Raw genomic sequence first — 25,119 nt, 5'->3', positions numbered from 1 at the left:
TCTGTTGAACAAAAAAGAAGATATTTTGAAGAATGTTGGTTACAAAACAGTTGCTGGTAGCCACTGACTTCAATAATATGGAAAGAAAAAATATTTTCCAAGTCAATGGCTACCATTATTGAAAATAATTGCAGTATTGGTGCTCATGTAAACATAGTTATTGATTTGTGCAGAATCTGTGAGTTTTTGTGGGTGGGTGGGTGGGTGAGTGGTCAAAGTGTGCGTTAAGTTTTAAAATTTAGATATTAAGTTTATAATGCATAACCAGAATCCCAGTACAAGAGATTAATGTGAAAGGTAATTTATTCTATGACTTATATAAAGGTTCTTCAAAAAACCTATCAAAGAACAGTTTCTTTAAAAAAAAAAGAACATTTGAAAAAAGTAAAATAAAAAAACAACATTTTCCCACTATTAGAAAAAATAAAAAAATTGTGGAATGGAAAGACTCCATAGTTACAGGTTTTTCATGGAACAAATCAATGGCAATAAAGAAGAGTAAAGCTTTCAAAAGGGTTTTTCATAATGTAACATTTGTCCACAGGTGATTGTAAAGAACTATTTTTTATAAAGTTGTGTTGGAACAGTATTGTGAAACAAAATATCCTAAACAAGGGGTGCTGATCTTACCCCCATTTTAGTTTACCATGATTTTCTTTTCAAATATTACACCAAGATTTGTTTAAACCACTACATAAAATGATGTTGCAAATATGAACATTCAAAAACACACATTAATGACATGAGCTAGAAAATGTGGGCAATGCTATGAAAACACAATATGTACGAGCACATGTATATATAGTTCTGTATACAGTTGAAACAAAGTCAGACACTTTTCACCATTTGGATCAAATGAACCAATTTTGTAGCATTCTTTGTATACTGTTTCATTAATCCAGGTATGACACTTAAAAATTGACAAAAATTGATCTAGAAAATAAACATTTTGTGATGTCTTAAGACGTGCTTTCTGTTCATTTTAACTTATTTTCCTTGTCTATTTTTGCAAATTTATGAAATTAATGAAACTGACCAACTCATTCATTTCTTTTCCTAGCTCTGTACAGCCACGTGTAATTCATCCTCAGAAATCGACAATTCAACCTCCAAATTAGATGAGCCTCTAAAGTGGTACATGTACTGCATTTGTCAGGAACAATTTGGCACCCTTGCCTTCATTGTCAGTGCAGCATTATTCTTATTTGTAGGAACACCGATCCATTGCTGGTCCCTCTGGTTCCTTCACAATGGGAACATTAAACCCAACTTTGTGTTGCCACTGAATCTTTCTGTAGTGGACCTAGTTTTTTGTATACAAAGCTTTGCAGACTTAATTACTATGCATTACCCTTCAGTGGCAAGCTATAAATCGGCTATGTCAAAAGTCCGACTCTCTATCCATTAGGCCACGACTGCCCCCCACTGAAGTGTTACAATAAAAATTATCAACAAAATGTATGTCGTATATGTAGTTCTCCTCTGGCCAGATGAACCAGCAGTTCAATTCCAACTGCAGCAAAGTCAGATTGTGCAGAGGACTCATCTAGTTCCCGAGATCTTGTCCCGATGGCCATCTAGGTGACAAGGTCTTCACTGGGGATCTGTCTCTGGGGCTCATCTAGGTGTCCTGATCTCTGCTGACAGTCAGGGCTGTAGAGGTCGTCTCTAGGTGCTGATACACCATCTGATCTGGATACGGACTGGATTGGGTGGCTACGGTGATCTCGGAATAAGAAAGAAACAGACTATTAGCGCAGATGCCATTCTTCTTACGATATAACAAGTACATTGGGTGTTATGGGAAGTGTTCCCGGTTCTGGTTGACCTAATTAATGCAGCCTAACAATCCTTTAATGGATCTGAATATTAGAAGCGTATTAGTGTGTTATGTGTACGCCAGGTTAAAGAGATGGGTCTTAATCTAGATTCAAATTGACAAAGTGTGTCTGCCTTCCGAACAGTGTTAGGTAGATTGTTCCAGAGTTTGGGCGCTAAATAGGAAAAGGATCTGCTGCCCACAGTTGATTTTGATATTCTAGGTATTATCAAATGGCCAGAGTTTTGAGAACGCAGCGGACGTGGAGGACTATAATGTGATAAGAACTCGCTCAGGTACTGAGGAGCTAAACCATTCAGGGCTTTATAAGTAATTAACAAGATTTTAAAATCTATACGATGTTTAATAGGGAGCCAGTGCAGTGTTGTATATAAGTCCATTATATTGTCCAAATCAATCGGCCTAGCAACAAGATGAACAGTGCAATAATATACTAGCCTAATTTTAATACTGAGGTCCTCTGAGGTCATTTTCACTACAATTGATAAATAACGCCGTTTGTTTGAAATCAGAGAGTGGTGTGATACTAGTGACATGAACAATTGGGTCCACTGGTCAACTGTTTTTGGTAACATGGATATTGTGGTCAAATATAGGCCTACATTTCAGAAAAACACGCCATTCCTTTTTCTTTTCTTTTTTTTTTTTTTTTGAAGTGTAGAATCGAGACCTGCTCCAAGAGATGATAGCGATTGTCTGATACATGGAGAAATCTTTCTTTGGAGATGATTCTTTTCAATGATCTGGTTCACAAATAACATTGAATGATTCATTTGTAAATTCAACATCTCACTTTTCAATGATCCGATTCAATCCCTCAATATATCACACAAATGTTCCAGTCAAAAACCTTTTTATTTACTGTTTTCAGTTGCTGTGAATTCATTCATCATACAACATATATGTAAATATATGTAAAGTCTATATGTATTGTATATATAAGGACAAACAAAAACTATGCTACTTTATCCACATTATCATAAGTCCCATAATATCACTTTTAATACAGGCTATAATATGTAGCAAATGTTATGTATATACTATTTCCCCATGTAGATAAAAATACAGACGCATTCGTTAGAAAGTAGCTATAAATATTTTATAATTAGCTGACCAATCAGTCAATGTAAAAGAAAAAGAAACCAATCTCAAGCAGGTATTTAGTACACACATTGTACACTCTCAAATACATTTCTTTCTGTTTTTCCTATTTTCCTTTCATTTTTTCTCTAAGCATTGATAAACACAGTTTGTGTTTCAGATGGCCTTCACTATACATCCTGACTAGTGGTGAAATGAATACAGTAATCCTAGTGATGGACAGAATGGCTGGGAAAGCATCACATCCAAATACCTGCTCACTGATATTAGTCATGCGCATAAAATAAGCTACTACTAGAGGCAAATAACAAACCAGGATGGACGCTAAAATATGAGAGATGATTCTGAAGGCCTTCCTTTTCTGCTGGTTCTCAACACCTCTGCCTCTGTCAGTTTTATTGTGTCTGTCTTTCTCTGTCATTTCTACATTATTTCGATCTCCTGGTCCTGGGCGCTTCAAAGCACAAAGGACAGATGCACAGCAAAATGAAATTATTATCACTCCACTGCAAAAAAACAAAAAGAATAAATGATCTGGGAAATATTCTATTCTGATGAAAATGAGCCTCACACTGTTCCCCAAAGCAATCAGCCAAGCTACTGCTGCCGATGCAATCCTGTACTGGATGCCCTTGTATCTCAGGAATATTATGGGATGAATCACTGCCAGATAATGTTCCATGCACAAGCAGATCTGGAGAAAAGGCCTGACTGTCCAACAGAGACCAATGAGAAACATACAGAACTGATGGTATGCTAATGTGAGACACTTGGTAGCAATTAAGTCTACAATACAAAGAATACTGAAAAGCAGCTCCAGTACAGTGATGTTTAGTGGAAACACCAAGCTGGGTTTGATGTTCCCATGAAGAAATACCCAGAGGGACCAGCAGTGGATCGGTGTTCCCACAAATAAAAATAATGCTGTAGTGGTAGTAGCGACAAGATGGCCAAAATGTCCCTGACACATGCCATACCACTTTAATAGCTCATCTAATGTCGATGTTAAATTGTTGCCTTGAAAGGATGAATTACACATGGTTCTAGAGCTGGGGAAAACAGAAATAAATGAGTAATTTAAATTCACTAAGTCTGCAGTATAAGTATTATTGAAAAAAATGTCATACCTGGATTGAAGAAAGATCATTCAAAATATACCACAGAATTGTTTTTATTTGTTCCCACAAGTGATGAGCCACCAAATGTACCTGCATTTATTTCATCTGTTCATAGGGAACTATACATGTGCCTGTGCTCACATATATTTTGTCTGCATAGGATTGTCTGTGTTTTTTTTTTGTTTTTTTATGTCATTAATGTGTGCTCATGAATGTCCATATTTGCTGCAACATGTCATTCAAGCAAATCTTGGTGCAATATTTGAATAGAAAATCATGGTGTGTTATCATAAACATGGTTATCGTACACTGACATTTTTACAGATTGTCTTTCATTAATTTTTTTTGCAAAAAGGCAAATGTTGTTTCTAATAATCATCATTATTCATATTTGTTATAGTTTGAGAGTCAAATCATGATTTATACTTACTAAAGAAGAATGGGGTAAGGTGTGCACTTTCCTATATTTATCTATTTTATGGAGATGTAAATATTCTTCCAAAGCAGCTTTGAAAATAATATAGTGCCTTACAGTCCCAAGTGTAAGCAAGCCAATGGTCACATTAATAAAAAATAAACTCCTTAAGATGTTTAAAAAGATTCATTAGCAAAAAATCTGGGGATGAACCAAAACCAAAGCCCTCATCTTTGTTGCCAGATATTAAACAAATTCATATAAAACATCTATCCATATGTGCATACACTAATGTTACTTGAAACAAATTGAATTCACGCACAATTATGAATTACATATAAATTGTATATTTTATTATTATTCAACATTTCTAACAGAGTAAGAATCCATCAGGTGCAAGACAGACACAGCAGGTTAATTCTGCTATAGGACAATACTGGCATATGGTAATCAATTACTACTTTGCTACATTACAAAGAAGAATATGTGACTTTATACTTCATTCGATTCATGATTGAATGATTCTGAACAAACCATTATTTTTGATTCTCTTCACTGAACAGGTTGTATTTTGTGAACCTGACTGATTCAATTGCATTAACAACTCAATGATTCATTGATCCACTGAGTTTTTTAAAGCTCTCAGTAGCTTATTTGCATTTTATTTGTTCTCTAAGCTTTGAAAAGCACATGATACGTTTCAGATGGCCTTCACTACATCCTGATTAGTGGTGAAATTCAGTGGCGTGCACAAGGGGAGGTCACAAGGGGGGGGGGAGGTCCGACGGTAAAGTGCCCTTGCGGTCCGGTGCCCCTGGTCTGCGATTTCTGCCGAGAGTAGAGGTGTTCGATATGACGATTTTTGATCGTGGACTATAAAAATGTCTCCACGATTTGCTTTTTTGAAGAAATATCGTAGTATGGTACTTCAGCGCGCATTCTATCAGCTGCAGTTCTGGCGCCGCCGTCTCTATATACTGTACAACGCCACATACATTCACATCAGTGTTAACTCAGCGGTAGAGTTACTCTCACGGGACACTGCACTTATTCGCAGTCACCAAAAGTACATTATCTGCATCTGCTTCAAAGACTTACTGGTTAAACGTTTCACTCGTGTGCTGTTCTGACGAGCGCCTTTTCTGAGCACATTCACCCAAAGCGCGTGCTATAAAAAGCCCGTCAAACAGTGCCTGATTACTGAACTAAGTTATGTTTTGTGCTAATACTGTCAAAACACACCAGGTTTATGTATAGACTCAGTTAGTTATGTCTAAAATGAAGGTAAACAGCTGAGAGAAAAGCATGCGTGCCTGTATATTAGATGCGTGCAGGTCTTAAAGGAACAGTACTAAACATGCTGCCGACTGTAATTAAAGGGATAGTTCACCTTAAAATTGTAATTCTGTCATTATTTACTCACTCACATGTTGTCCCAAACCTGTATTAATTTCTTTCTTGTGCTGAACACAAAAGAAGATATTTTGAAGAATGTGGCTAACCAAACAGTTGCTGGTCCACATTGACTTTAACCGTAGAAAAAAAAATACTATGGAAGTCACTGTAGACCAGCAACTGTTCTAAACATTCTTCGAAACAGCATTTATTGTCAGCAGAAGAAACTCGTTCAGGTTTAAAACAACTTTTGAGTGAGTAAATGAAGGTATAAAAATCAAACACTAGCCTATTTTAATTTTGGGGTGAATTATTCCTTTAATGTTAATAAAACACCAAACACAAAGAGAAAAATCACTCACTACTCTTGACTGAAAAACTTTAATACAGATGCTTTAATAGTAATCAATCTATACAGTGTTTTATTTTTATATTTGTTCATTATTGTAGACTACCTGAAAATAAAAGACTGTTTATTTTATTTGTATATTATGTGTATTTGTAATGTGTATCTTTGCTCTCATTTTTTAATAACAAAGATAAAATAATGACAACGATTTTTATCTTCACCCACTTTGGCCTAAATATCCGCCATACTTTTTTATATTTTGTTACCTTGAAAGGCTTTGTCTTTATAACAGGGAAATTAGTTTGGCTGTACTGCTCAAACAACTTGCAAAATAGAAAATCCAACATGACAAAGAATTGTGATAGTATTGTGAATCGTGATATTTCTAAAAAAAAAAAAATCGTGGCATTTTTGCCATATCACCCACCCCTAGCTGAGGGGGAGCAAACCCATACAACCCCCCCCCACACACACACACACACCTTTTGCCCCTGCCCCTCTGGAGGTCTGTGCACGCCACTGGTGAAATTAGTACAAAAATCATAGTGATGGACAGAATCAGTGGAAAAGCTATACATATGTATAAATGACTATTGATTTCAGCATAAAATAAGCTACTACATTTGGAATGTAACAAATCAGGATGAACATTAAAATATGAGAGATGATTCTGAAGGCCTTCCTTTTCTGCTGGTTCTCAATGGCTCTGCCTCTGTCAGATTTATTGTGTCTGTCTTTCCCTGTCATCTCTATATTCTTTTGGTCCCCTGGTCTCGGACGTTTCAAGGCACGAAGGACAGAGGCACAGCAAAATGAGATTATTATTACCGCAATGTAAAAAAAGTATAAACACTGAAAAAAATTATTCATTGAATTTACTCAATTTTTTTAAGGTAAGTGGTTGCAATCAATTTATTTTAGCTACATTTAAATAAACAAATTTAGTTTACTAACTTTCAACATATTTTTTTTAATTAAATGTAGCTAAAATAAATTGTTTGCGACCACTTACCTTAAAAAAAAAATTTTCAGTGAAGAATATATGATCTGGAAAAAAGTCTGTTATTATGAAAATGAGCCTCAAACTGTTGCCCAAGTTTACAATTAGTCAAGCTGCTGCTGCCAATGCAATCCTGTACTGGATGCCCTTATATCTCAGGAATTTTACTGGATGAATCACTGCCAGGTAATGTTCCATGCACATGCAGATCTGGAGAAGAGGTCTGACTGTCCAGTTGAGACCAACAAAAAACAAAACCAATTGATAGTTTGGCCCTGAAACTTTGTTGGTAAGTGTTATGAAATCTATTAAGCAAAGAAAACAATACAACAGCTCCAGTACAGTGATGTTCAGTGGAAACACCAAGTTTGGTTTGATGTAAACTGGACAGAAAGACTAATTTCTTGATCAGATCTTGCAATTATTTTGACACTATTAGATTGTAAAATATCATACCAGGATTGAGGAAATGACAAGCCAACAAAGTCTTTGACTTTATTTCATCTGTTCATGAGATAATGTGCATGTGCTCATACATATTGTGTTTGCATAATATTGTCCATCACTTTTTTACCCAAATCATTAATGTGTTCTAATGAATGTCTGTATTGGCAACATTATATTATGCAATGGTGCAATATTTGAACAGAAAATCATGGTGCAGTAGCATGTATTTTGACCTTGACTATAAATTTATGGAAGTAGAATTGAAAATTGGCATTTATGGTGCTGTATTGCAGGTTTTATAACCCCTGGTAAACCTTACAAATGTGAAATGTACCATTAAAAGCAGGATTTAAAATGATGATAACCTAGTTTAAGCACAGAGTATTTTTTTCATTCTTTTGAGTAGTTGAGTAGTTATTTTGTCATTGTAAGGTTGCTTCCCCGCCATTTAAAAGTCCTGCATGGCCTTATGCATGGGCTAATAAAGTGTCTATTTGATATGCACTTCAGAGTCTTATAAGAACTAGTAAGTAATCTGGAAACTTACAGTTTTATGAATGCTGTGAATTCAGACATACTACTCTTTTCACATACAGTTTTTCATCCAGTAAAGTAAGGGTAAAGTAAGAGTGAGGTGTGAGTGATATCAGTTTGTCTGTTCATCATAACAGAACAGAGTCCAGTGCTAAGCAATCCATGAAATCAAGTCATCCATGCTAACCACTTTTTGAGCTTGACCCCTAAAAATACACCGCTGATCATTACCTAGTTTTAGTGTGTACTAGTTAATATTGTGAAGTGTGTAAGAGAGAGTGTACGGCTGCAGAGGTGCTCCCAAAGCAAAGAGGAAAGCCTTGAGGGAAATGATAGGGGGTGGTGTTGGGAGGGCAAGCATGTGTTAGTCTGGGGGATGAAAACATGTGAGAAGAAAGAATGTGTTACAGTGCCTGTCTGACTGGAGTGAGGAGTAGGATAAAATTTACAGAGGGAGACAAAAGACATTTTGCATTGGGAGTAAATAATCTGTGTGTGCTTCTAATAGTGTTCAAATTGTAGTTTTTCGGTGTTCATCTGAAATGACAATTAGGAGGAATAGCTGAAGATTTCTGAAGTGATAAATAATGAAGAATTCACTCCAAAGAAAAATAACCTCCAACTCAACTTTAACTAAAGCCAACATGTGAGTATATAAGGATTTTGTTAGAAGTATCTTTGAATCAATCTTTCAGCATGGGTTGTGTTGGAAACATATAAACAATCTCTAATTATTTTTAAATGGATAGTAAGCATCTATTAACATACTGCTATACTTTTAAACACACAGCCTAATTATGTTGCATTTGTTCACATCTCTGTCTTGTTATAAAGCTTTCAATCAAAGTGGTTTTCAACTGGTTTCTTAACGGAGAGGCGTTTATTTTTATTGTTGACAGCTGATGCTGGCTTGCCAGTGTCATCACTCAAGTATGATGCTATATTATATTATTCAGGGCCACACTACATTCTCCGTATGGGATACATGAAATCAATACCTTTATGTCTCCCTTTATTTCTCATTAATAAGACTTTGTATCTCAATGTGATTTCATATGTGACATAATGACTACTTTTATCTCACAACTGCATTTTTATTTCTTGTTATTGTGACTTTCTCACGCCCTGAATGTTTCTCTAATGACATTATTTTACTCATGATTACACATATTATATCTCATAATTATGACTATTTCTCACACTGTGACTTTATTTCTTGTTTTAACCTATATCTCACAATGATCTTTTTTTATTTTGCACTTCAAGGTACAAATTTATTTCTCGTTCAAACACTGACAGGCAGATATATTTACCTGAATATGAGGTATTATAATAGAGCTTGGCTTTGTTACTTTCTAATTTAAGTTGAAAATAGCTGTCATGCTTCTGGATCAGTCCTGAGAAGTTTTGAAGAAACAAAACCTTAATTGTATAAGAAACCATGGGTCACAAGTCACTAATCACAAGCATAGAAATTTATGACTGTGAACTGTTTTGGTGCCCAGAGAATAGTCTTGTCACCTGTTGGATTCCATTTTTAACAACCATTGTGAACTTTAACAAGACAAATGTGTCAAGGTCTTGAATTTGTTCTTAAGTCAAAGTCACATGCATGTCTCTGTCTCTTGTTGCCCACAGTCAGATTTATCTCCAAATTACAACAAATTGCTTCTAATTTTATCCAATAATTTGTATTCACTATATTATATGATATTTATACACTGTACTATATTTATTATATTATATTATATTATATTATATTATATTATATTATATTATATTATATTATATTATATTATATTATATTATAGACTGATATTAGACGTTGGGACATAATTTGGGCATGAGTTGATTATTAATAATTATATTTCAAACATGTTATTTATGTATGTACATGAGACCAGGTAGGTATGTACACACACATGTGAAAATTTGTTCAGTATCTCATGGAGTACATAGCTCAAATTTCTAAGCACAGACAACAGAGGATATACTGATCTGGGTAATGTCATGTACCAGAGTGACAGGATTCCCCCCACCTCCATATTTAGATGTAACAGACACCTGAATTTTTCAGGCGAGGCTTGTGTAATTCAGTATGTTTGGCCTTTTCAAGGTGCTGGGTCATTAACATTTCTATGAGTTAACAACATAGATACTTCTGGTCTCTTTCCAGAATGTGCTAAAACCCATTTCCTAGTATGATAGAGCAGAAATATTGCGCTAAGTTGTTCTATCATCACGTTTATGTGTTTAGTTTTATGCAATGGGTTGCCCTTGACTGACCAACATGGACTGTTCCGATGTTCCCACCTTCCAGGAATGAAGACAGCATGATGAATATCCGTCCAGGAGTTGTAAATCAGATTAGCTTATTAACTTAGCACCATCTGCTGAACGACATGTTGCACAATGTCTTCAGGCCCTCATACCATTCCTACAAAAAAAAAAGAGAGAGATCATGACATTTACATTTCTTCCCTTGCTTTTAGTCCTTATGCGAGCGCTGATGAATGTGTGAATCTGCTGAATGTGTGAATCTGAACACTTCTGGGAGTGATCCTGCATCAGATGATCATGCCTATAAATAAGATTTCTTAAATAGATGTGTGACCGATGAGTAAGACTGATAGAGTGAGAAGGCTCAGATGATTTCTTCAGGAAAGCAAGCTGGCGGTTGTTGATTCTCGTTACACTTGGTATTTCAGTTACAGGCCAGCTGGGCTCGGACATCACACTTAGGAACATACCGCTCTTCTATTTTGTTGAAATGATACTGTAAACGTTGCTATCTAATATGCAGAGTGGGAGTCAATGGAATCTTTCTGATTGCTTTGTATTAAATTGTATTTGAGAACTTTCACAATGTCCCCTATAGCATATCTTTCTTATCTGTCCTGCTCAGACACACTGTTCATTTGATACCACAGTGTCTGCTTAGCTTCCACAGCAGCACCAAGGACAAACAGATCATCTGAAGTAGCCAATATTTCATCAGGAAGTCAAATGTGACAAGTTGACAAAATGTGCTTGGCGTCTTCTAACTGATTGTCTCATCTTAGATAACTAGCTGTGCTGTGTCAACAACCCTCTTGGTAGATGTGCTAAACAACATTAACCTTTAACATTTAGTTTTGTTCTTTGGAATGAAGCACTGGCCACCAGACAGTAAGCTCGATTTTGTTGCTTTCTGGCACTGGGAATATACCCTTGTATATAAGAAGTACTTTTTAGCAAACTTTTAAAAAGAGTACTTAAGAAATAATATACTTTGAAAGAATATACTTAAGTGAGAATTGAATGCAATGTTTACTTACACTTAATTGCATGTTATTTGAAATTCAATGAAATTCAAGTGGTCGAGTACAGTTTTCATACTTTTAGGATTTGATGTAAGCAGGTGCACTTTTCCACAGAAAAAAAACTGAAACATTTTTGAGATCTAACCAACTTCTCCTAGTAAATCATCACTGTATGATTGAAAAAAAGCACTTAGTTTTAAATGTAATTTTGGCTGTTAACCTTACTCTGCACCTTATGCTTTCATTGTTTAAACTGTGAACATTTAGCAAATGTGTTTTTGAATAATGGTTTTGTCAACCCTTCTTTAAAAACATAATTCCTTAATAGATCACACAATATTCAAAAGTCTGTCCAAGAGAGAGCACACATGCCAGGGACCATGTGGTTGTGGGTGTGGAACTATGGCAGCTGTGTGGTACTTTACACTAGACAAATGTCTTTCACCTCTTGCTCATGTTACAAGGACATGCTGTCACAGTGTTTGAAAAACACCCTGCTGGCGTGTTATTAATTATATATAATGAAGTGAGCACATGTCTGATGGAAAGCCTTCAGGAAGTTGACCTCTCTTGCTCTGTTGAGACTAGCTGCGCTTTCATTAAGTTTGAAAGAATATGTGTTCAACACCAGAGAACTATTTCACAGTTTATATTGTAAGCTTACTTGAGAGGAAATGTTGAGCCTCAATGAGAATTAATGGCCTCAGGGAAAGGAAAAATGTATCAACACAAGCTTTTTTTTTATTGTCGTTTGAATAATGAGCAGACCGTAGAGTTAAAAAAAAATAAAAATACTTATGTGCCAAATTCTTTGAAATGTAGTGTTTGTGCTGGTTTAATATGGTTTAGAAAACCTTTTATACCATTTTCAGTAAAATGTTCAATTTAGCGACTCTAAATTTTGTGAAAATATGTTGTAATAAAAAGAAAAAAAGATATAAAAGTAAAATATAATTCAAGTTTTCAAGCTATAAAATGAATATATTTATTACAAAACAGCATAAATAATTAATAAATACATTAAGATTATTTATAAGATATCATTATGTTTTTTGGGAGCTGCACCACATGACATGCATGGTCACACCATAACACTTTAAATGCCAGACAAAAGTTTTTCAAATCTTAACAAGCAATCATAATAAAGAATACAAAATTAATAATAAATGATTATGGAAAATAATTTAATATGGCTTTCTTTTCAATAATTTATTTTATTTTTTATATTATTATTTATTATGATTTCATAGTTATTTAACTCTGGCATTATATGTGACCCTGGACCACAAAACCAGTCTTAAGTCGCTGGGGTATATTTGTAGCAATAGCCAAAAATACATTGTATGGGTCAAAATTATACATTTTTCTTGTATGCCAAAAATCATTAGGATATTAAGTATAGATCATGTTCCATGAAGATATTTTGTAAATTTCTTACCGTAAATGTATCAAAACTTAATTTTTGATTAGTAATATGCATTGCTAAGAATTCATTTGGACAACTTTAAAGGCAATTTTCTCAATATTATGATTTTTTTGTACCCTCAGATTCCAGATTTTCAAATTGTATCTCAGCCAAATATTGTCCGATCCTAACAAACCATACATTAATGGAAAGCTTATTTCGAAGAATTGACACTTAAGACTGGTTTTGTCGTCCAGGGTCACATATATGAATTACATTTTCAATGCATTTTTGTATAAATTAATAGATCCAGAAAACAAATATGCTGAATGAATATTGCTGAATGTACAAGTTTGAATGATTCAGATATTCTTGTTTTTCTATCTTTTTTCCCCCACAGACATCCACATGCTGCTCAAATCAATCCCAGGCCAGTGTGTTTGTCTCAGATGAGCGGTGTTTTCACCAGTGTGCCACCACTAGCACAAGTGTTCCTGTTGAGACTAGCCCAACTTGAAGCTCAGCTAGTTTTAAACCTGATTAGTAATGTTGCATCTGGAAATAATAGCGGTTATGGGAACCCTCTTGTTCCTTTAAATCTCTTACAGCCTGTTGGCATTCAAAGATCCTCATTTTTGAGCAAGTACCAGCACCCAGGGGGTTTTAAAAACATCAATTCCACACTTCACATGGTTAGTCATCCTTCAACATCAGTCACAGAAATTAATTCAGTCATTGCCAATAAGGAGAGTGGTGCACTTCTGGCAAAAGAGATTATTCAGGAGAAAACACTAGATCCCATCGTGAATAATACAACATTGCCACTGCCAACATCTGAGGAAGCCCTTTTTAGATCCAGTCCCAAACATTACGCCTTAAAACCACACATGGACTGTTCTCAATACCAGTCAATGACAGCCAAAGCAATGATGCCTCCTGATAGACCACAGATTGAAGAAGCAGAGCCAAAGCAACAAACAATGCTGCAGTATCCAACAGAAAATCTGATCAAAGCTTTAACCAGCCTTGGCCTTTCTCTTGAGGATCTAGAATTACTTAGTCACTGCCCAGACAACCAGTTAACAACAGAGAATCTCCCCTTCATTATACAAGACATTCAACAGCGCAAAGGAACAAAGGACATGAAATGTGGCCATGCTAGATGGATCTCATCTGATCAAGTGGAATCATCCAGAGAGTCATCATACACTCAAGGGGAACAGAGCAATCCGAGGATGATAAATGGTGAATGGCAACAATCCCATTCCCATAGATCTCTCAGCCCTGAAAGATGTCGCCCATCTAAAGTTATTTATAAGCACTTCTCGACCCAATCTAGAACATTTAGAATAAGACATTCAGGTGAGTTATTACTATCTGTCTGTCTGTCTTCTAAACCACTTGTCCTATGTAGGTTTGTGGGGTGTTTGTTTGTAGTATTTACTGTACTTTTTTTTTTTTTAATAATAATAATAAAATAATAATTGTTTTTGAACCAGAAATGTGCAGCTGTAACATTAGAAATCCCTGTTTCCCTTCCGTCCAGGAAGAGGATCAAATTCCTTCCTAAAGAGGCTGCAACATGGGCCTGCTGAAGTCACTAGGAGGAGGCCTGGTTCAGTCTATTTTCCCCCTCGATCAAAACGCAGCATAAGGCAAAGCTTTGTCTCTCTAGACTATAATAAAGCAAGACATTGTACTACAAAAAGAGCCTTGTCCTCTCCACACAGATCCAACACTTACAAAGCCATGACAAAAGGTCATCAACAGTCTTCATTTCCTGTCAAATCTGCAAAATCAGAAATAACCTCTGAATCCATCAACATTCAGATGCCAGTAACTAAGACGACTGCAAAGACATCAGCACAAACTGTAAGTTTTGGGAGGTGTACTATACTGATGGTTTTTGATGGTGATAACAGAACGTCATGCCCTCAAAGCAAAACTCTAATTGAAGGTGTTTTATAAAGGTTTCTATTCTCTAGTGTGATCTGTGATCACTACCACCATAATGATTGAAACACCACCATTAAACCATTAAAGTATCAGTTTAGTCTCAACATTGCAGGCTGAAAATAACGAAGGTAGGCATCTCGAATATTTCTCTCCAACAGACCCATTATAACAAATGAACAAATGTGAAACAGTGACCTCTGGTGGCCTGAGAGTTGCAATGTTTAGAACAGGAAACATTACGAACTCTACTCTTTTAACAAAGCTCACCTTTTTTTTTTTTATTGTTCCCTTGTTTTCCACCAGAAGGGTGTGATTCGTGTGTCTGGAATCCCTCTTGAATACTCTGAGAGTGAACTCATCAGAATGGCATCCCCGTTTGGTCAATCTGTTGAGGTTTTAATGGCAACTGAGATTGACACAACAACCTGTCTAGAACGGAAGAAGGTGTGTCATTTTAGGATGTATATGTTACAATTTTAAAACAATAAAACAATTTTCTAAAGCAATTTCCTGTAAAATACAGCACTACTATATCAGCTTGTGTTTGTGTGTGTTTTCCAGGCTTTACTGATGTTTCCAACAGACTTCTCGGCCGAGGAGATGGTGAAGGTTTACTCTGCGATCCCAGTTCACATGAGACAGCAAAGTTTGGAGCTGGTGTCCCAAACCGTTGACTTTAGTTCACCTGTGAGTTCGCACAGTAATGGATAAATGGAAACAATTTTATAATTAATATTTTCTTGCATAAATACTTTTTTTTTTTACTTTAATACTTCATTTGTTTATTTACTTTGTGAGTTTAATATATACTTTTACTTCAGGTGTCAGTGTTTCATGCTTTTGTGGGACCATCACTGTCAAATGCAAGTATCACGTGTTCTGGAGCTATTTCAAATATTCAAACTTAAAACTTAATAATAATAAAAAATAACATTTTACCATCCATTCTTCAACAAGTCCCACTGTCTTTTAGGGGCTGATGACGCCTTTGGACCATTTGCTGGTTGTATGTAATGTTCCCAATCAGCCCAGTGCTGCTACAGCGGTGCTACGGCTGCTAAAGCCTTTTGGACAAGTTTTCAGAACTCTGATACTTCATGGAAACAAGGTAGAACAGTAAAAATGTTTGAACAGCATATATATAATAAGAAAAACTCAAATGCATTTGGTTGTTTGAAAAATATGTGAAAACATTTGAGAGTTTGACTTTATTTCAATCGTCTGTTTTCTCAGCTTTAACCTGTATTTGACTATTTGAGTCTAACCTATCAGTGAATTGATATATTTTTCTTTGTCTTCATAGGTGGATGTTGATCAGTGCGTTGGGGACAATAGCAGCATCCAGATGGTTTTAGAGATGGAATCCCCTTCTGTTGCGTTATCTGTACATGAGTGGTCTCAAAAAATTCCTTGTCTTTATCACAACCATCATCTGTCTTTCCTCAGAGGATGTAATATAAAGAAAAATAAACCTGAGGTCAATTCAGCCTGATATCCCCACAGTTTGTCTCCTTAAATATTGTATATTTTCATTATCTTTGTTGAAATCCTGGAAATATCAGGGAATTTTAAAAGTCTGGAAAATGTAATTATCCATAACAATCAGCTTGAAAGGTCATGGAAAGGTCAGTTGGAATGCATGGGTCAAAACTGATTCAATATCAGCTCAACAGATGTTCTCAAAATTATATATTAGGCCTATATATTAAATTATACAACATGGATGTGATTTGAATTGTTTTACTGTTAAAAAGGTCAAGATCACTGAGGTGACAAACCCAAATCACAGTTTTAAAGAGTTAATTCACCCACAGAAATCAAGATAAAAAAACATTTACTCACCTTAACATTTTCCTTATCAAATCACATTTTTATTTCATATTTTCCAAGAAATTAGAATGTATGCTTTTTCCCATACAATAAAAGCATTAGTAACCAGGGGCCATCAAGTTGAAAAAGGATAAAAGAGCGCCATTAGGTCTGATGTCATTCATGAACCAAGTTTAAAAGATGTGTCCCTGTATATATATATGCAAGTAAGATTTGAGAGTTGTGCCAGGGGGCAGATTTTCACACCACAATGCACTTCATTTGGCCTTAAAGGGACAGTTCACCCAAAAATGAAGAATTCTTTCATCATCTGTGACCCTGGACCAGGGCCGTAGCTAGTGGGGTGAAAGGTAGTGACAATTCTAGGAATTATACTATATAGGCCCATGTTCTGTGAATAATTCTAATATTTTATTAATTGTATAACTGAGATATTATGAAAACCACAAAAATCATGCAATTTGGTTAAATAAATCCAGATCGTGAACAAGACGACCAATCAGAGTTGAGATGTCAGATGAAGTTAGCGATGTACATTAGTGATGGGAAGTTCGGATCATTTTACTGACTCGACCTTTGAGTCTCATTCAGCAAAATGAACTAATCTTTTTTCGAGTCATTTCGTTCATTTTAGCAAAATATAATTAAAATGTTACATGCTACTTCCCTAACACATCTACTACTTATGCAAACGTTGATCACACTACAAACAATACAAAACTAATGCTATAAGAAACATAAAAGATTCATTCATTGTTTACCTGGGTCTGTCTATTATTAGCTCACCTCTTATCTGACAAGTCTTCAGGTTTGAGTCGTTCGTTCATCACGTGACAGCCTCATAAGCTAAACCCAGGGGCGTAAATTTCATTTAACGGTAGGTGGGGACAATAAACATAAAATTTCTCAAGAGCAATTTTTGAAGGGGACACAAATAATACAGCCAAAATTGTACTTGGCTGTGTACACAGCATAGAGACCGTGTTTAAATATGAGTTTGGTTCATATGGTTCACCACACGGTCATATTATAATTATTATTTTGCGTCATCCATGGTATTTTAGGTTTCGTCTGAAACCGAGTATGTCTCTTTAGATATTCAACCGCATTAAGCCCATATTGAGCAAAACCCAACACATCGGTAGGTCTACAATATTAGCCTAATATCAGTTCACACACAGGCTTATCGCCGTGTTAGTTGTAGCGGGTGACAAGCTACGGTAATAAGCTTGTTAACCTTATAATCGCTCATAGAAAAAACATGGGATATCATAATTGTTTTGCGTTTATTTTGTTTTATTACTCACACAGTTATTTTAAGTACATGTCCATTATATTATTTTTAATCCACAGAGTCGCTTGTAATGATATTTTTAGGGGGGACAACCCTCAGATGGGGGGGTCCTGTCCCTCCTGTCCCCCCCGGGATTTACGTCTATGGCTAAACCTATGCAGTCAGAGCCGGAAAGAGAATTGATTAGTTCATCTCTCGAGTCTTTCGAGTCCTTCGTTCTTTTGTCAAGTGATGTGACAGCATTGGACACATAAATTTGTTAATTTACAAGCTTCCTTACAAACGGGTGCATAGTTATTATTATTATTGTTATTATTATTATTATTATTTACTCTTACAGTTACTGCATAGGTTACGCTTATGGGGCTGTCACGTGATGAACGAACGACTCAAATCCGAAGACTCAAAACAGGTGAACTAATTCAGTGCAGAACCTATAGGATGTTGCGCATGCGTGACTGAACGAATCACTCTCCGAGATGACTCGTTCTTCCCGAGTCACATTAAAGATTTGTTCAAAAAGAACGAATCGTTCAAGAACGACCCTAATGTCCATGCTGACTGACAATGTCGGGGAAAAGAAAATCAGGTTACCATTGTATTTGTTAGGATTTATTATTATTATTATTCCGCGCTAAAACTGATCGTGCAGCCCAAATCGTAAGAGTTACATCAATATTTTTTCAGGGGGCCCCCAATCCTCTAGCTACGGCCCTGCCCTGGACCACAAATCCAGTCATAAGTCGCACAGGTATATTTATAGCAATAGCCAACAATACTGTACATTGTATGGGCCAAATTTTTAGATTTTTCTTTTATGCCAAAAACCATTAGGATAAAGATGTATCAAATGTATCAAAACTTAAATTTTGATTAGTAATATGCACTGCTAAGAACTTCATTTGGACAACTTTAAAGGCAATCTTCTCAATATTTAGAATTTTTTTTTTTTTTTTTTTTGCACCCTCAGATTCTAGATTTTCAAATAGTTGTATCTCTGCCAAATATCGTCCTATCCTAATAAATGGAAAGCTTATTTATTCAGCTTTCAGATGATGTATAAATCTCAATTTCAAAATATTTACCCTTATGACTGGTTTTATGGTCCTGGGTCACATTTATCCATCCTAGTTGTTCCAACCCTGTATGAGTTTCTTTTTTATGTATAAAACAAATTAACATATTTGTCTGGCTGATTGTTTCCTATTAAATGTAAAGAACATTTCTCACTTTAAAAGTAACCGTTCCCTGACCGGGAATCGAACCCGGGCCGCGGCGGTGAGAGCGCCGAATCCTAACCACTAGACCACCAGGGAGCGCTGTGCAGAGCGCGATGAATATAGTAGTAGCCAGATTCATAAATTCAATTAATATTTCATCAACCTGTGACATAGCATTTTGCTGTTTATCATGTATTCATACTTTATTGTTTCACATGTAATTAGCAGTCAATATATAGTAGATTCTACAGCTTGTGTAGTATTCAGCAGGGAGTTACGTTTGTTTATAACATCTGGGTCACTGTATACTTACCTTAAAATGCTGTGAATGAGTGTTTTTGTACTAATTACTTTTTTTAAATCGCTTAAATTGTTCTATATTAAACATTTGAGTGGGTTATATCAGATACAAATCTGGGTTAATGACACGATTTCATAAGAGGTTACACCTCATGATGCTTTATCCAAACTATGTCAGCGCATCTGTCCAAATAAAACAAGCATGTTCTTACATTTGATTTTTGTCAGTGCTTGTGCATTCATGCTCTAACGCTCCTATCCAAGCCACCTTCAAGTACAGTGTTTTGGCGTAAAACCAAGTATTTTTCCACTGAATTTGCGTGCAGGTTGCGTGCCTTTCAAAAAAAGCAAAAATCATATATTAATAATGTGCTTTAAAAGAGAGAGAGAAAAAGAAAGAAACTGACCAATTTACGAATTGAATTATTCTTTTTATTTTATTAACGGCTCTAAAAAATTAGGCTCCACCTGAATAAACGCGAATGGATCTAGCTTTCTAAAATTCCGCGAAAGAGGTCAGTGCATCTTTAAAAGCACGCGACAGTTTCCTGGCCATTTTGCGATCGTCTTGTGAAGTACCGACGATGACCCTCAGGAGGCGCCAGCGACATGTTTGTTTGAAAGGCCCACATGAGCACTCTGACGTAGGGTTGAAATCTAGCCAGGTAACGGTGTGGTTGCAAACAGGAAAATTACCTCTTTTAGTCGACTTATTTGGCGATAGATTAGAGTGACAGAAGCGTTACGATGCCGGGTAAGTCCTCTTAACAGCCAACACCTTCAAAAGAAGTCATGTTTAATCTTTTGACTTTGTAAGTGCAGTGTGCTGCTCTCACTCTTTGTTTTGTAAAATGGTAGCCATCGCTAAATGCGTAGAGTAGCAACACAGAACTAAACCGACACATTTAGCCTGCGATATAAAGTAAATTCCGCCGTTATAGTCTCAGTCGGAGGAGTTCGTGTAAAGCGCAGCGTAGATGGAGGCCTAGTGAGATGTGTGTGATGCAGTCCTGTGGCTAGCTCACGCATCCACCACGCTCCCTCGTTTACTTAGCGAAATCCTTTAAAACTTTACTACCTCAAACAACTAGCCACCGTTTTTACTTCAGTGGCGCTCGAACGACATTTAAACGTTGCTCTGCGAGGACAGGCAACATTTTTTTTTCACGAGGAAAGACTGCTGTTGTTGTTATGGCTCGAGCTAACACGCATAGCTTCACAATACACGCTCACAAACGTAAAGTTAGAGCAAGTGATTTATTCGAAGGTAGGACACATCTTACAGCAAAAAATGAAGCCGTTTTGATTGGAGACGTTTTAAAGTGGTTTATACTATAGATAGTTTTCTCTGGATCCTTAGCCAGGCCTCATGTTACAATGAATCAAATCCATGTGGAGAAAGATGGTGTCGACTGACCTCCTCTTTGTCTCATTTATGCAACACACTGATAGTTAGTAACAGATAGTTATATAATGTTCTTTAAACCTTGTGCGTTACTCTCTGTGTCGTGTCGCAGGTATTAGAAGAGCTTAATAAACATTACCGTGCCTTCATTTTGTAATATTGAGCGTCTAATTTGCTAGCAAGAACACAGTCTTAAATAGAGAGGTGCTAATCACTCTTTGCAGTGATAACAATGACTTAAATTTTCGTACTTTTTATGGTTTTTAAACTTGAATTGTTCATATAACACATGCACATTGAGTAAAGTTTTACTGATGCATGTAATCTAAACTAATTGTGTCCAGTGTCCATAAATCTTCATGTTCGTTGGTATTAGTTTCATGTGTGTGTGTTTGAGGTACTATGTACTGAGAATGGGATCAGTATTAGTATTAATATAGCATTTTACACCCCCAGAACCTGCTGATATTAACAGTCCAGAGGTAGCAAAGACACCAGGAGGAGGCAGCGGATCGGGGAAGGATGAGAATGTTGTGAACGGACACAAGGAGGGGGACGCCAACCCCTTCGCAGAGTACATGTGGATGGAGAACGAAGAGGAGTACAATAGACAGGTCGGTGTGAGCCTGCTGTACGTATGCTTCTAAATTGGAGGGTTCACATGTTCAGTTAAACTTATTAAAGGAAATTCACACAAATTTACCACTTACTCTCTCCTTATGTCATTGTAAACCTTTGTTACTTTCTTCCATAAAACAATTTTCATTTGAATGAGTGGTTGTCACAAACATTCACACGTAGACGGTGCAACAGATTTTCTTAGGACGACTGTTCTAATCTCTCTTCCATCGCAATTTGAATAAAACTGGTCAACCAAAAAGATGCACACTTTTGGTCGCATGCCAAGTGAAAGTGAATAGCAGAGAGAAAAAAATCCAGAACCTACTCTTGTATTTTTTGTTTGGTAAACATCACAGAGAATACAAAAATCTGATTTCTGCTTTTCTATAAGCACCACCTGCTCTCAAGAGAGTGAACCTGCATTTTCAGTCAGCCAGTATGTCATTTTTATGCGTTGGCCTAAAAAGACAAATTGCATGCAAAAATCAGCCCAAAAAACAAATTAGTAGACCAGTGAGATTTTACAGTGCCTCACGCAAACTGGACTGGTCATTAAGAGGCTTGCAGAAGATTAAATGCATCAAATCTTGAGCTAAATTATTTCAGTAATGTAAAATTATATATATAACATAAATAAGGTTCGGCTTCTACAAAATGGGTTCTTTTCCAAATAAGCTTATTACATTTGAATGTCAGATCATTTTTATTAAAGGAATAGTTAAGCCAAAAATGAAAATTTGCTTGAATTTACTCATCCTCAGGCCGTCCAAGATGTAGAAGAGTTTTTCTTCATCGGAACAGATTTGGAGAAATTAAGCATTACTACTTTAATGAGAATACAAAAATCTGATTTCTGCTTTTCTATAAGCACCACCTGCTCTCAAGAGAGTGAACTTGCATTTTCAGTCAGCCAGTATGTCATTTTTATGCATTGGCCTAAAAAGACAAATTGCATGCAAAAATCATCCCAAATTTGTGAACAGGAGTTTAGGCTGGATGTTGGAGTTTCCATTTTCCTTTCAAGTGAAGTGGATGGTGTATATGGTGCTATAGTTCTCAAATCCCATTTGCGGTCATGTTTTTTAAACTGGCCGCGTCGTGGTTGGTCATGTTATTTAAGAAGCAATAGTGGTGTGTTTTTTTTTTTTTTTTTTTTTGTTTGTTTGTTTTTTAGTGTCAATGCCATCAGAATTGGCTCAATGCGATTTAGAAGGCAGAATTTTCCTTTTTGAACACATGCATGAGTGCGATTTGAGAACTGTAGTGGAGGAGATGGTTTTAAATGAATAAAACTATTATAGTGAAGTTGTTTTTTTTTTGTAGGCTAAAATCACTGTTTATTGCTATATATAAACAATAATCTAATGAGATTGGCTGAGAGACTGAGAGCAAGCATGTTTGAGTGAGACAGTCTTGTCACTGCATACTGTCTGACTGCCACGACTTTTGTTACTTCCTGTCTCAAGTTACACAGTCTGATTTGTTTTCACATTTGCAGTTTAATTTGTTTTTTTTCCCCACAATTTGCAATGTTTGTTCTCTCCATCTCTTAACTGTACAGCAAGTCAGAAGAAATACCATAATGAGTCTTAAAAAGTGGCGCCTTACAATTCATACACATTTTATATTTATTTTCTTTAAATAAACCAGCATAATTAGCTGAATTACTTGCATGTCTAATATGAATTCACACAGTAGCCAATGACCACTACATTTTGATGGCTCTGACATCTTGCTGCAGGTGGAGGAGGAACTGTTGGAGCAGGAGTTTCTTGAGCGCTGTTTCCAGGAGATGTTGGAGGAGGAGGATCAGGATTGGTTCATTCCTGCCAGAGACCTTCCCCCTGGAGTAGGGCAGATCCAACAGCAGCTTAGCGGGCTGTCGGTCAGTGACGGAAACGCCGAAGACATTGCAGTAAGTATTACAGCGTAATGATTTGATGCTTGATTTACAGGTATTTAAACTAAACGAATTTCACATCCTTCCTGAAAGGAAACCACTTTGTAGACCTCAAATTTTGAGATTTTAATGTTGTAATATGTACTGCATCTCTTTATTTTTTTTGTTTTCCACAGCGCAAGAGCAGCTTGAACCCAGAGGCCAAGGAGTTTGTTCCAGGTGTGAAATACTAGAGACCCTCCAGTTAGGGGCTCCTTTATAGAGACTTTATGTGACCGCTGGTGGCCAGGGGTCACCCTCACACATACTTCAATCTTCCTGGGGTTGTGTGGGGCTTGATGGGGTGGGGCTTGTGGGTGGGGGGTGCTGGATGCTCTTCTATAAGCTTTTTATTTCCGTCTGTCTCCATGTATAACGTGGGCGGGTTACTCAGTGTAATGTTCCTATTGGACCGCTGCAGATTGTGACTAGTTCTCCTGGAAGATCTTTGTATTAATCTCAGAGGAACAGTTATGTGATTTCCACTATTGTGATAGTGACTAGCAGTTTGCCCCCGTGTCATTGCCGCCATTTTTTTTTTTTTTTTTTTCCTGTCTTTTATTTTCTTTAAAAGGAAGTTTGGTGGGGAGGTGTGTCATAAGAGTGGGAGGGGAAAGGGCTGGGACAAAGGAAACCTGACAGTACAAGGACCGTTGACGGGTGGACCATTCTATGATGGACTGAACTGGTGGCAGCTGACAACTTTTGAGGGATTTTCACAGAAACCGTTTTTCCAGTTTCTTTTCTCCTTCCTCCGTTGAAGTTCTGTCACAGTGTGCAACATGCATTAACAAAAATGGAAAAAAAAATCTAATAAAACAAGCAGGTTCCCTCTTGGACATGTTGTTCTGTCCCGTTATGTCTTTTTGCGTTTGTGCATTTAAAGTAAGCTGGGTACGCACTAAAAGATTTTTAAAATCTTATAAGATTTTCGGAATGTGAAGAAACCACAAACATGAGGACAAAAATCCTAGATTTAACGGTTTTTCTCCTATAGTGTGTGGTGTGCCGCAGTGTGACTAAAGGTTCCCCCACACATCAGGATTTCTTAAGATTCGCGATTGGGGCGCCTCCGAAGTTCTTCCGAGCAGATTCAGTCACTCTTAACACCTCACACCACAGGAAAATCTGATAATCTTTAGAACCACCCCAAGATAATCAGGACATTACCTAGGATTGTCGGAAGGGGAGAAATCGGCCCAAAATCAGCCCAATTATCTTGGTGGTATACCCAGCATAAACTTCAGCCCTGAGCATTCTCAACCAATCTTTTGGCTGTTCTACTAATTTGGAAACAAATTAGTAGACCATTGAGATTTTACAGTGCCTCACGCAAACTGGACTGGTCATTAAGAGGCCTGCAGAAGATTAAATGCATCAAATCATGAGCTAAATTATTATTTCCATAATGTAAAATTATATATATATAATATAAATAAGGTTCAGTTTCTACAAAATGGGTTCTTTTCCAAATAAGTTTATTTTATTAAATCTGAATGTCAGATCATTTTTATTAAAAGAATAGTTAAGCCAAAAATGAAAATTAGCTTGAATTTACTCCTCCTCAGGCCGCCCAAGATGTAGAAGAGTTTGTTTCTTCATCGGAACAGATTTGGAGAAATTAAGCATTACTTCTCTTGCTCACAAA

The 25,119-nt window shown here is 36.4% G+C and overlaps 3 protein-coding genes and 1 non-coding gene across 9 annotated transcripts in view; 2 read left to right on the top strand and 2 right to left on the bottom strand.

Moving 5' to 3' along the window:
* The window catches only part of si:ch211-89o9.4 (uncharacterized protein LOC566247 homolog), a 28,117-nt gene extending 8,398 nt beyond the window's left edge, over window positions 1-19,719 (top strand). For 2 of the 5 annotated variants that reach the window (XM_058789462.1, XM_058789426.1), the window contains 7 exons: window positions 13,307-14,268; window positions 14,453-14,778; window positions 15,166-15,306; window positions 15,424-15,549; window positions 15,684-15,725; window positions 15,836-15,970; window positions 16,166-19,719. In XM_058789462.1, the coding sequence (XP_058645445.1) occupies window positions 13,356-14,268; window positions 14,453-14,778; window positions 15,166-15,306; window positions 15,424-15,549; window positions 15,684-15,725; window positions 15,836-15,970; window positions 16,166-16,354 (1,872 nt within the window). In that variant the 5' untranslated portion in view covers window positions 13,307-13,355 and the 3' untranslated portion in view covers window positions 16,355-19,719. Of the gene's footprint in view, window positions 1-8,556; window positions 8,846-13,306; window positions 14,269-14,452; window positions 14,779-15,165; window positions 15,307-15,423; window positions 15,550-15,683; window positions 15,726-15,835; window positions 15,971-16,165 lie in introns of those variants that run through there. The other 3 variants (XM_058789444.1, XM_058789453.1, XM_058789435.1) reach the window with 3 other exon arrangements.
* On the bottom strand, window positions 260-13,299 carry LOC131548283 (rhodopsin-like). The gene is made up of 2 exons (XM_058789477.1): window positions 10,486-13,299; window positions 260-3,990 (listed from the first exon to the last, which is right to left on the bottom strand). Exon 2 carries the CDS (start codon window positions 3,978-3,980, stop codon window positions 3,048-3,050), a length of 933 nt encoding a protein of 310 aa, XP_058645460.1. The 5' UTR covers window positions 3,981-3,990; window positions 10,486-13,299; the 3' UTR covers window positions 260-3,047.
* trnae-cuc (transfer RNA glutamic acid (anticodon CUC)) lies at window positions 19,231-19,302 on the bottom strand. Its single transcript has one exon. It is a non-coding gene; the product is annotated as a tRNA-Glu (tRNA).
* Window positions 19,720-20,095: 376 nt separating the features above from the next.
* On the top strand, window positions 20,096-24,316 carry paip2b (poly(A) binding protein interacting protein 2B). 2 transcript variants are annotated; one of them, XM_058772651.1, is made up of 4 exons: window positions 20,096-20,260; window positions 21,368-21,525; window positions 23,274-23,447; window positions 23,609-24,316. In XM_058772651.1, the coding sequence occupies exons 1-4, from the start codon at window positions 20,254-20,256 to the stop codon at window positions 23,663-23,665; spliced, it is 396 nt and encodes a 131-aa protein (XP_058628634.1). In that variant the 5' UTR covers window positions 20,096-20,253; the 3' UTR covers window positions 23,666-24,316. The 2 variants fall into 2 exon arrangements, with proteins under 2 accessions (XP_058628634.1, XP_058628626.1); XM_058772643.1 differs by lacking the exon at window positions 20,096-20,260 and adding an exon at window positions 20,525-20,773.
* Window positions 24,317-25,119: the final 803 nt, after the last annotated feature.

This window comes from Onychostoma macrolepis, chromosome 01 (genome assembly GCF_012432095.1).
Source record: "Onychostoma macrolepis isolate SWU-2019 chromosome 01, ASM1243209v1, whole genome shotgun sequence".
NCBI classification, from domain to species: Eukaryota; Metazoa; Chordata; class Actinopteri; order Cypriniformes; family Cyprinidae; genus Onychostoma; species Onychostoma macrolepis.
This window is presented reverse-complemented; position numbering and strand designations above follow the sequence as displayed.

Excerpts from the sequence above, each read along its gene's own strand:
- LOC131548283 (XM_058789477.1), bottom strand. The coding sequence starts at position 3,980 with ATGTGTAATTCATCCTTTCAAGGCAACAATTTAACATCGACATTAGAT.
- paip2b (XM_058772643.1), top strand. The coding sequence starts at position 20,698 with ATGGCTCGAGCTAACACGCATAGCTTCACAATACACGCTCACAAACGT. Across the intron at positions 21,526-23,273 it reads AAGAGGAGTACAATAGACAG|GTGGAGGAGGAACTGTTGGA; the intron begins GTCGGTGTGAGC and ends ATCTTGCTGCAG. Across the intron at positions 23,448-23,608 it reads GAAACGCCGAAGACATTGCA|CGCAAGAGCAGCTTGAACCC; the intron begins GTAAGTATTACA and ends TGTTTTCCACAG.